General features: G+C 42.0%; 1 protein-coding gene across 1 annotated transcript in view; it reads left to right on the forward strand.

Annotated features, from left to right (window-relative positions):
• UQCRC2 (ubiquinol-cytochrome c reductase core protein 2) overlaps nt 1-12,039 on the forward strand; it is an 18,390-nt gene continuing 6,351 nt past the window's right edge. The window contains exons 1-9 of the mRNA XM_006123814.5: nt 1-175; nt 2,632-2,724; nt 2,871-3,020; nt 3,868-3,932; nt 4,947-5,003; nt 5,352-5,476; nt 8,753-8,850; nt 10,740-10,797; nt 10,980-11,075. Of these exons, the coding sequence (XP_006123876.3) occupies nt 140-175; nt 2,632-2,724; nt 2,871-3,020; nt 3,868-3,932; nt 4,947-5,003; nt 5,352-5,476; nt 8,753-8,850; nt 10,740-10,797; nt 10,980-11,075 (778 nt within the window). The 5' untranslated portion in view covers nt 1-139. The remainder of the gene's footprint in view (nt 176-2,631; nt 2,725-2,870; nt 3,021-3,867; nt 3,933-4,946; nt 5,004-5,351; nt 5,477-8,752; nt 8,851-10,739; nt 10,798-10,979; nt 11,076-12,039) is intronic.

Raw genomic sequence — 12,039 nt, forward strand, 5'->3', positions numbered from 1 at the left:
TCTCGAGCAGTAGAGGCTGGCCGCCTAACCGCTAGAAGGTCGAGGCGACGCGGTGTATGCTGGGAAGGCAGAGTCCTCCTCCGGTAGCGCCATCTTGTTTCTCGGTCCGGGGCCCAGTTGTGGGAGCAGCGCGGAGAGGATGAAGGGCATCCCCGCAATCGCTCGTTCCCTCTCGGTGAGTGCGGGGGGGGGGGGCGGTCCTGGGGGAGAGGGAGCAGAACGACTAGTGCCTGTACCTGGAAGGGAGCCGGGCGGGCTTGACCCTGGCCTTGTTGTCGGACAAGGGGGCCGAGGGCAGCCCCCCTTCTCGGCCGCAGCGTGGGGCTGAGACTGAGGGAGGCGCGTGTAGGAGGATGGAGTGGAGCCCGCGGCCGTTCTGTGTGTCCGGGGGCAGGGAGCGGGGCTGAGCGGCTGAAGGTCACCTCGTCCTGAAGTGCGAGTCCTTCCCTGTCCCCGGCCAGAGCGGCTCCCTTGGGGCTCCCGTAGGGACCCTGCCCTTCTCTGTGCTCTGGTGGGAAGGCTGGATAGGTCGGGCCGGGCTCCTTGGGGAGCCGCGCAGTGGGCAGGTGTGGGAGGAGGAATTCCTCCGAGAGGCAGCAGGACGGGGTCTTCCTCCTCTCCCCGCCAACGTTACTCCCTATAGAGCCCTTAACCCGGCAGCCTCCCCTTGTTCGTCCGACGGCCAGGCTCATGCACTTTACTTGCCTAACACAAGTCCAGCACAAACTCCAACAGATATTGAGAGAAAGGTGCCTATGTCTGTTGTGAATGGTGGCATAGATGGGCTAACAAATATCTCAGGGCCTTAGTATTAGTCAATAATACTACAGGCAGTCCCCGGGTTACATACAAGATAGGGACTGTAGGTTTGTTCTTAAGTTGAATCTGTATGTAAGTCGGAACTGGCGTCCAGACCAGGGAGACGCGGAGCACGCGGGCAGCGGGACAGCCCAGACACGCTGCGGCTGTCCTGCTGTCGGCGTCCTCCGAGGCTTTGCTCCCTGTCTGGAGACAGCAGACCAGGGAGACGGGGAGCAAAGATAGCCGTGGCGCGTCTGGGCTTTCCCGCTGCCCGCGTGCTCCGTAGCTTTGCTCAGCATCTCCCTGGTCTGCTGGGGCTGCCCCCCCCCCACCCCCCAAGCAGACCAAGGAGACACGGAGCAGCTTTTCTCGCTCCGGAGGACATGGGCGGCGGGATCGCGGCACATCTGGGCGTCCCGCCACTCCCGTCCTCCGGGGTGAGAGAAATCCCGTTCGTAACTGCGGATCCGACATAAGTCGGATCCGAGTAACTCGGGGACTGCCTGTACTTCAAAGTAGGAGTCTGAAGATGTAAGTAAGTAACGTCTTGACCACCTTTGCGATGATAAAGCCCATAGTGAGATACTAGCAGCTTCAAAATATGACTCAGGCATGTCACTAAGTGAAAAGCAAGTAATAGTGTAACTTAAAAAACCATAGTAACTGAATGGTCCAAAAATTCTATCAGAGCCTCTATCTGGTTGGTTACGTTTTTTTTAATGTCACTTAATTTTTAAATGTTACACTCAGGTTTTGAGGGGGCGGGATGAATATTTAGATGAAAAGTTGACTCAACATTTGCAGAAGAGGGGAAAAAGTATTTCAAATCAGAAGTTTGTTTATACTTCTTAGTTTGAGGGGTTTTGTCGTATGTGGTATGTTCTTGTCATGTCCGTCTCTTCAGTTTGGAGGCTTTCCACGTCTGACTTCTGGCTACTGCTGTACCTTTTTTCCAGTTCTGCATCTAGATCAGAGGCTCTCAAACACTGGGGTGCACTGGTCTGGGGTATCATGGCTACCAAGAATGCAAGGACTTGACAGAGTGTGCTGAAGGGCTAGGAAGAGGCTTTGCCTGTAGCTTCCAGCTCTTCTTCCTGTGCAGTAGCAACCAACCACAAGTTGTCTTTTTTACTGGAGAGTCCACCAGGCACCCCCAGACTACTGACCCCCTGCTGGACAGAGCCTTCTCCTGCCCCACATCAGAGCACTTTCTGCTTTCCCTGCCAGATGGAGTCTGTGCTAGGGAAGAGGCTCACTGGACCACTGCAGAAGGCTTCCTTGATTGCCACATATTGACTCCCAGTATGGCGTGGTAGATGGACGTGGTATATATAGAAAATTAATTTCTGAAAGGGGCTCAGCTAAAAAATTAAGCCTTTTATTAGTGAAGTTGGATCAGTTTGCTGGTAGATGGCATTCTAAAGGTCGTGACATTTGTAATAAGGAGTTAAGAGAATCTAACATAACATGGAAGTGATGATGGTTAAATTTCATGCAACTAATTGCTTGTGCTCATTACTGCAAGTCACCAGAGTATGCTATGTCGTCAGAAACGAGGTCCCAAGTTGTCTGAGACTGTAGAATTTATGTTGTAATTCTTCACCTATATGATTTTGAATGGGTTTCACCAAGAATGTAAAACTGCTCAAATTAAACCTCCAGGAAGGCAAAGATGTGGTGGTAGCCATTCCGCCAAGCAGTTTCAAATACATTAATCATTGCATGTTCTGAATTATTGCTTAATGTGTTCCATTAGGTACTGTAGTGATCTATAATATGGGGGTAGAAATGTGCTTCTTTTTAATCTTGCTTGATGTTATTCTGTTTTAGAAGAAGTTTTATTCTCTCAAAGTTGCTCCCAAAGTTCAAGCCTCAGCAACTGCAGAGCAAGCAAAATTACATCTACAACCACAAGATCTTGAGGTGAGTGTAAATGATTTTTTTAAACTTTTTATTTGTGTTGGACTGAATCACGTCACAAAGGAACACTGTGGTGACAGTACTTTTAATGGATCACTACACTGTAATGGGTCTTTTTTTTTTTTTTTTTTTTTTTTTTTTAAATACAGATCACAAAATTACCAAATGGTTTAGTGATTGCTTCTCTGGAAAACTATTCCCCTGCTTCAAGAATTGGTGTATTCATTAAAGCAGGTAGCAGATATGAAACCACTGACAATTTGGGAACTGCCCATTTGCTCCGTCTTGCATCAAACTTGGTAGGTACCTTTCCACCGTTTAATTCTTTGAAGATAAGTAAAATGCTGGAATGCTTGAGATATTTTATAGAAACATGCATAATTAAAATTAATCTGGAGTACTAAATTGCTTAAATAACTAATGGCCTATCATTCCATCTCTTGTGTTCTTGGTTCATATAGAACACAGGTGGCTAGTGGAAAAAAATTGTTACCTTATGACTTAGTTGTCTGGGAATAATGAATTCATGGCAGTTATTTTCTAGTAATCAAAAATTTGTTTCAAAAACCACACAGCCATTGCTTCAGAGGAACACGGAATTAATGTAAACAAACTGAGCATTTGCATCAGTCTTTTAATGAGGCTTTACACAGAATTAAAATAAATTGAATGTTTAATACCCATTTATTATGCAATTGACTTCTAAATAAAGTTTTTCTTATGAGACAATCTTAAGCTCAGAGGTTGTATTTTGAGGTCAGTCTTGCTCCTTGGCAGTCTTGATTAGTATATGCCCTATCTGTGATTTTAGGTGAAACCATCATGTTAGAGTACGAACATGGTTATTAATTATAGTTGCAACTAAAACTGGATGAGTAGTACTAAGTTTGTCTCCTCTGCTTACATGTGTTTGAGAGAGCTATTGTTAATCTTTTTAGCAATAGCATGTTCATTTTTGTTCTCCGGCTATAAATTCAAGATTATGAAAAAAATGTTACTACACACAAGTAAATGGAAAAAATTCTTGGTAAACAGACCAGAAAAATATTTTAAGTTTTTATGTTGAATTATACATAATAACCTGATGCAAATGAAATTGTTCTTTTAGTACCTAAAAAAGTAAAATCAGCTTCTGTGTTTTTAAAGTCTACTAAGGGAGCCTCTTCCTTCAAGATAACTCGTGGCATTGAAGCTGTTGGAGGTAACCTAAGGTTTGTAACTATTTAAAGATAATCTGTATTGCTGGGAAAACAGAGGAAATGGTAGGCACTGTGTCTAAAGCTTCCATGTGCAAAATGACCCAAACTGCCAAAAATAAACAAACCTACCCTATGAACATTATACTACATGGACAGATCACTCTGTGATATGTAATAAGGCATGATGGAAAAGAAATAGCTTTTTAACAATAACTGAATAAAGTTCAACACATCCAAATTCTTCAATGACATAATTAGAACTTGAGTTTAATATGGTTTTTCACTTCTAGTTGAGAGAGTATCCATATGTATAGTCAACCAAAACTTGCTTTGCACAAAATATTTTAAGTACGCATCTTTTTTTGTGCTTCATTGTCCAGATCTGTAACACACTGTTGTAGATTTTGGAGACAAAAAAACAGTTATCTTCCTCTACCGCAATTGAGCAAAACTTTAAAGATCGGCTTATTTATAATCTTACAGATGAAAAATTTGCAAGAGGAGTCATGTGTACGTGAATTTTAGAAGCCTTTGTAGTTAAATGGTGGGGGATTTAAAGTTCAAAACCTCACTCGTAAAAGTATAGAAGATATTACTGAATTTTTTAATCTATTCTTGTATTTATTTTATTACAACCATATCTTAAAATTGCCCAGTAGATATTTAGTTAAAAGTACAGTCTTGGCTCGAGATATAGTTATACTTTAAGTATTTAAGGAAGCCAATACCTCCTAGTTTACAATTTAAAAATTCATAGTAAAATGTCAGACTATATTTGAATTATATATGCCTCAATAGCTACTGGCATTTTTCAAATTTGCATAGAGATGGGAATTTTTTTACATTAGCACTTTGTCTCCATGTGAAGGTTTAAAAGACTTAGTACAGTCCTTTTTTAAACTGATGGAGTTTTTACATTTTGTGTCTGAATTTGGGTAAGGGAATTATATCAATAAGGAACATATGTTCAAATCCAGTCATCTCAACATAACTTTCTGAAATGGAGCTGTGTTTCTTCTCATTTAGTGTAACCTCCACGAGAGAAAACATGATTTATTCTGTTGAATGCCTGCGTGACTATGTGTAAGTATCCACATGTAATAATTAAGTTTTATAGCATATTCTCCAAGAAACCAAGTCGTAAAGCTATAGAATACCATTATTTTAAAAGGCAGGAACAGCATTACTACTGATGTATGCCCTTATTGTTTACTTTGTCAAAGTATGAATGGTTTGGCACTGCACTTCACTACATATGGTTCTGCTGTATTCAGGTGGGTGCTTTGTAGCATGGAGTTGGACTCCTACTATTGTACAGAGTGGTCTAGCAATATGGTATATCTTGGGTGTGTGTTTGTGCTGCTTTATATTCACTTTTAGTTAAAGAAATCTATAACCAAATTCCGTCATAACTTTGCCTCTTTGTTTCAGTGATACAGTAATGGAGTATCTAATTAATGTCACTACAGCCCCAGAATTCAGACCTTGGGAAGTAACAGAGCTTCAGCCACAATTAAAAATTGATAAAGCAGTTGCCTTTCAAAATCCACAAGTTAGTAAGTATGCTTTCCAATGACCAGCTCTGTCAGTTTTACAAGACTCTTTACCTAAAATAGCCCAAAAAAATCTCAATGTAAAAATTTTTGTTGTTGTTTGTTTTTCATTAATTTGATTACACTAGTTAATTTTCCAGTTGCCCTTTTGGAGAAAGTCATAGTAATCTGTTTCTGCACAAAATCAGAAATGAATGGGGGGGGGGGGGGAAGCATGTTAAGCCCATTTAATAAATCAAGCCATTATTTTTTATAACACATTCTCAGAAAGATATTTAAGATTGAATAGATAAATAGCTTCTTGAAGTTGTATGGAATTGTACTACCAGTGCTATATAAAACAAACATTTTCATTAAACTAATCTAAATTGCAGTCTAGTCTTATATCAATATATACCCTTCAACTGAGATGCGAGCTTCTTCCAGGCTATCTACATAATTTCATTCTTGATTGAGACTTGAGCCCTATCCTCCAAGTAGCACACTTGAACCTCTTTAATCTGGTAATCTTGGGAAATAGACTGTGCCAGATTATGGAATTTTCCAGCCCATGGGTATTTGCCTTAAGGGTGCTGGGTGGGAAGGAAGTGTTTAACGGATGGGGAGGATAGAGTCTGAAAGGGAGAGAGGGTGCAGGAGCATGCTGGGGTCGGTGATGCAGGGTCTAGGAGGGTCTCCAGACAAGCACTTTGCTGCACTGCCATTCCCCAAGCCTGTGGGGGAGGGAGAGCGGCAGTGCACAGAGCTGCTTCCTACTCCCCTGCCAGGTTCCGAGCCATAGGGTGTTCCTGGATCATGGAAACCCAGATTACAGCGGTTCCAGTGTACTAACTAGTATTCCTGAATTACACTCTGGCTGCGTCTAGATTGGCATGATTTTCCGCAAATGCTTTTAACAGAAAAGTTTTTTCGTTAAAAGCATTTGCGGAAAAGAGCGTCTAGATTGGCATGGATGCTTTTGCGCAAGAGCACTTTTTGCAGAAAAGCGTCCGTGCCAATCTAGACGCGGTTTTGCGCAAGAAAGCCCCGATCGCCATTTTCACCATCGAGGCTTTTTTGCGCAAAACAGTTTACCTGTCTACACTGGCCCTCTTGTGCAAAAGCATTTGCGCATGAGGGCTTATCTCTGAGCAGGAGCATCATAGTATTTGCGCAAGAACACAGACAATCTTACATTAGATCATCAGTGTTCTTGCGCAAATTCAAGCGGCCAGTGTAGACATCTGGCAAGTTCCGCTTTTGCAGAAAAACTTGCCAGTCTAGATGCAGTCTCATTGTTTTAGGCCATTTAGTCAGATGCCCTGTTGAATTCTGAAGTTCTGCTTCCTACCTGTAAGAAACTGGTATCTTATTTTGAAGCAGTCACTTCTCCTAAAACTGACGTACTGAAGAACAGGCGGTGGTCAAACAAATATTTTTTAAATGATACATCGAATACCCCTCGGTGTGTAACTGCTGTCTTTTCAGTGGTTACACATTTACCTAAATACACACATTTTAACATGCCTAGCAGCCAAACCAGCCATTCCTTTAGACAGGACAGTCCTTCTTACTTAAGGTAACCTGCAAGCCCTGAACACTCTGGGCCTGGCAGCAGAGGTAAGGCTTTCCCTGTGCTCGCTCTGGCAGCAGGAGCCAAAGGGAAGGGAAGCGACACAGCAGCCTGCTGTGCTCCACTGCCATCTCCCAGCCAGGTCACTCTGCTTAACTGCAACAGCAGGAAGTTGAGCAGCTGGGCTGGCCTGGGAGATGGTGGCAGAGTGGAACAGGCTGCTGCATCGTTTTGCTCTCCCACTGCCATGGTGACTCTGTGTTTCACAGTGGGGGGGAGACTGACTCCTGCTGCTGCCCTGTGCCAGCATGCTAGTAATCCCTCCCTAAGTCTGTGTCCCTCAGGGGAGGGAGCTTGGTGAAAGAGCTGCAATGGGAGGGAGCAAAGGCTTATTGGATACGTGACTAGTCGCACTCCATCTCTCCCCCTTCTCTCCTCCCCCCCCCCCCCCCGACTTTGCTGCCTCTATCCGAGGCAGTAAGGGGGATGGAGAAGAAGGGGGTACTTCAAAGCGGCAGCGCTGCATGGAGCCCAGGGTTAGCTGCGAATCATAGAACACTAGAACTGAAAGGGACCTCGAGGTCATAGAGTCCAGTCCCCTTCCCTCATGGCAGGACCCAGTACTGTCTACCATCCCTGAAGATGTCTGTCTAATCTGCTGTTAAATATCTCCAGAGATGGAGATTCCACAACCTCCCTGGGCAACTTATTCCAGTGTTTAATCACTCTGACAGTTAGGAACTTTTTCCTAATGTCCAACCTAAACCTCCCTTGCTGCAGTTTAAGCCCATTGTTTCTTGTCCTATCCTCAGAAGCTAAGGAGAATAATTTTTCTCCCTCTCCTTGTGACACCCTTTTAGATATCTGAAAACCACTATCATGTCCCCAATGTATTCTCCTTTCCAAACTAAACAAGCCCAATTCTTGCAGTCCTCCTTCATAGGTCATGTTCTCTAGACCTTTAATCATTCTTGTTGCTCTTCTCTGGACCTTCTCCAATTTCTCCATATCTTTCTTGAAATGTGGTGCCCAGAATTGGATACAATGCTCCAACTGAGGCCTAATCAGTGTAGAGTGGAAGAATTGACTTCTCGTGCCTTGCTCACAACAGAGCTGATCCCAGGCTCCAAGCAGCAGTGCCACACAGTCTGGGGTCAGCTGACCCCAGGCTCTGTGTGGGGCTAACACTTTGAAATGCCATGGGGAGCCTGGGATTGGCTGACTCACCAGCTGACCCTGAGCACCCTGTGACATTTCAAAGCGGCTGTGCGATGTGGAGCCTGGGATCAGCTGGGGGCTCCCCAGCTGATCCCAGACTCCGTGTGGCGCTGCTGCTTTGAAATGCCACTGCAGTACACTTCCAAGGCAAAGGGGCCCTATTGATTAATCAAACAGTTGATGTAAAAATGCTTTGACTATTCAATTAGTCAGTTACCCGATACTTAACATTCTTGGGCTTGGGGGAAGTGTACAAATATATATAGGGCTGCAGGGATTCATGTGCTGCCACAGGGTGGATTGTGGAACTGGTTGGGTGGTAGATGGCCCTTGGGTCGTGAATTTGAGACCCTGGTCTGAGGCATCTAATACTGATGGAGTGCTGGTTGAAATGGAACACAGTGCCAATCTATTTTCGCAGTTTCTATGTTCATCCTATCTGCACTCTTTAAGTGCAAGCAGCTATCAAATTACATTTTAGTAAGAGTTTCTTCTGTTCATTTTTTAAGGTGTTCTGGAAAATCTGCATGCTGCAGCTTATCGGAATGCTCTTGCTAACTCCTTGTACTGTCCAGATTATGCAATTGGGAAAATTACACCAGAGCAGGTAGGGATGTATATCTTGTGCATTATAGCCACAGTATAAAATCAGATTGACACACTTAATTTCTTTTGTAAAACTATTCCCTTTTGACACCAAAGATGACTTGAAGCTGCATGTTTGACTTATAAAATTATTCCAAAGTGAGACTCCTCCATAGATTTGTCATGTGTTCCCACCTCAAATGTTAGTCTGCACCTGAGGTAGTCAGTCTTTTCCTGACTGTAAATTTAGTTATTGGGTATAAAATTTTCTCATGGCTCTTATGAACTATGATTCCAAAGCCTTTGAAAATGCTCCATTTATTATATATGTCTGGTTTTCTATTACTTATCAGTAGGACACACACTGAAGTGCAGATATCCACGTACAAAGGACTAGTGACTTCCACACATAGGCACAAGATCGTGCCAGTGTAGACACAGCCTGATATGCAAATGAGGCTAAGAGTGGAATATCGCTGAGCCTCATTTGCATATCTATTGAGCCGCCATTTTGTGGAAGAGGCTCTTGCGCTAGAAGGAGCTGTCTACACTGCCCCTTCTTGCGCAAGAAAAACCCTCCTGCGCAATGCCGCTACACTGATTATTTTCAGGAATAATCAGTGTAGTGGCATTGCGCAAAAGGGTTTTTCTTGCGCAAGAAGGGGCATTGTAGACAGCTCCTTCTAGCGCAAGAGCCTCTGCCGCAAAATGGCGGCTCCTTAGATATGCAAATGAGACTTGGTGATATTCCACTCAGCCTCATTTGCATATCTCATGTGCTTCTGCCACTCTGGTGAGAGTGCGTAAAACTCTCTCCTGTATGAGATGCTGTTGGAAGCATCAGGACTTGCTTCATTAAGAAATGATATTTGAACAGGAACATCTACTTACTTTTAACTGCAGTTGTGTAACAGTAGTTTAATAGCTAAAACTGCAGTTCTCTCAAGGGCACTCAGAATAAACAAACTAAATTTAAAAATCAGGTAGGTCTGGCTCTTTCCAATTTACTACTCGTGTGCATATAGTTTTGAAGTTGTTTTAAGTTTATGCATGGAGGGAAATATGTTCATCATTTCTCTTTGAGGAGATTGCACAGAATTTCCTATTAAGAGTAGAGTGTACTTTTTAAAAAAAATGATCTGCACCCTCTAAATTCTGTGTAACTTGAAATTGTCTGTCTCTCTTTTTTGCAGTGACAAATGCTACTACAAGATCAAACTTGATTAAAGGCTTAAATGCTTGAATTTTTATTGCTTGGTTTTTATAAAAATTGAACAAGTTCTGTACATGCCTTATTTGGGAGTGCTTATTGAGAATACTGTATGAATTTAGATGCTCCTGACCTTAGTCCTGATCTGGTGGCAGAACACTTTCCCCTTCTCCCCCCCCCCCCCCCAAAATTGTCATTGGTGAGACTGAGCATATTGGAAACATTTGAACATTTGTCAGCTCTGGTCACTAATATGGCATTTGCTTGATTCCAAAACAAGTGACTTAACATCTAGCAAATAAATTGTTTCAAAAATTGAACTTGTTCCTCAACCTCTTTTCACTCCATTAATGTTGTAGAGCTTCCTGATTCCTGGTAAACTTTGGAAATATTTAAACAGTACTCATTTGAGTCAAGGCAATTGTAGATATTGCCTTTTTAAACTTCCTTATTGAGCTAAGGTATTAGACTTCCAATTCTATTTATAACTGGTCTTCCATGCTAATAGTGACATACCATTTGCTCTGTGAAAGAGTCTTTAAAGGGTTCTTCAGTATTACCAAAATAGACACCTATAAGGATTTTTGCCACTTTGAAAAACTTCAAGTGAGTAATCTGACACAGGGCTGTCTTTAAAAAAAAAAAACAACAAAAAAAACACACTTGTGGAAATATCCTCACACTCAACATTATTATTGCAGCTTCACCAGTTTGTGCAGAAGAACTTCACAAGTGCAAGAATGGCTCTGGTGGGACTAGGTATGTTTAAATAGTGCATGTCTTATGTATCATAGTGTGCATTAAAAGAAGCCTATAGAAGAAATCAATCGTGTACAAGCAGAACTCTTAAAGTACATTTAAAGTACTTGTTAGTCATCTTTAGCTAATTTTCTATACTGTTAATTTACACACCTTTTTTTAATAAAAATATTATATTGCAGGTGTAAACCATGCTGAACTAAAACAAGTTGGAGAACAATTTCTAAATATCAGGAGTGGAGCTGGTTCTTCTGGTGTTAAGACCCAGTATCATGGAGGTAAACTCTGTTTCCTCATTTGTGGGTGGTTTTTTTTGTTAACTACAAGTTTTGTGCTGTTCTTCTCTTAAATCTTATGCATGACCTAAAGAGCCTAATTGAGATTGAAAACGGTCTCTCTTCCTGTGTTAAGTACATGATACAATGGAGGATCAATGTAAATAAAGGGCAAGACAAAGATGGGGTACAGTCTGGGAACGGGATCCAAATCTTCAAGCCTCCAGTCAAGTGCTTTAACCATAGGGCCATCCTTCCACTACATTCTATAAAGGAAAAAAGCCAAAATATAGTGACACTATCAGAATTTGTGTACTTGAAATAATAAAATATCCTAGGATGTGTGGAAGGTAATGAGATACCTGCAAGTGTTGAAAAGTTTACTTTACAGAAAGGCCAGTAACTGTCAATATATGTTGTAACAAACTTTGAGCATCAGTTCATGTCTTCTGAGGCAACATTTTGGACTAGTCTTGACCAGTTTTATTCCTCATAACAATCAGGTTACTTCTGCAGACAGTTTAAAATGGTGTTGTTAGAAAATTAGGAAATAGTTTAAGCAATAGAAATAACTGGACTACATCCAAGTTAGTTAAAATATTAGAATAAGTAGTCTTTCAGGTAGTCAAAATGTAGATGTTGACTGAGAAATTGTTATCTTGGGGTACAATGGATTTTGTAGCTTTTGCAATAGGGAATCTAAGGACTTGTCTAGACCGTGACTTAAGGTTCAACATGATAGGGTATAAATCTATAGCACATGAACCTGCTGTGTGCTAAATGACTCTGTGGACTCTGTAGCCATGCTATAAGTCAGTGTTTCTCAACCCCTTTTTTTTTATTAAGTACCCCCAGTACCTACAGTTTTCAGACACGCACAATTTTTTTCTATCATTGCAACACATTTGTTTAAACAACTTAATCGTAGCTGGGCAGGCAATGAAATTTTTGGGTGTAAAAAGAACAA

This window comes from Pelodiscus sinensis, chromosome 15 (genome assembly GCF_052426305.1).
Source record: "Pelodiscus sinensis isolate ZL-2025 chromosome 15, ASM5242630v1, whole genome shotgun sequence".
NCBI classification, from domain to species: Eukaryota; Metazoa; Chordata; order Testudines; family Trionychidae; genus Pelodiscus; species Pelodiscus sinensis.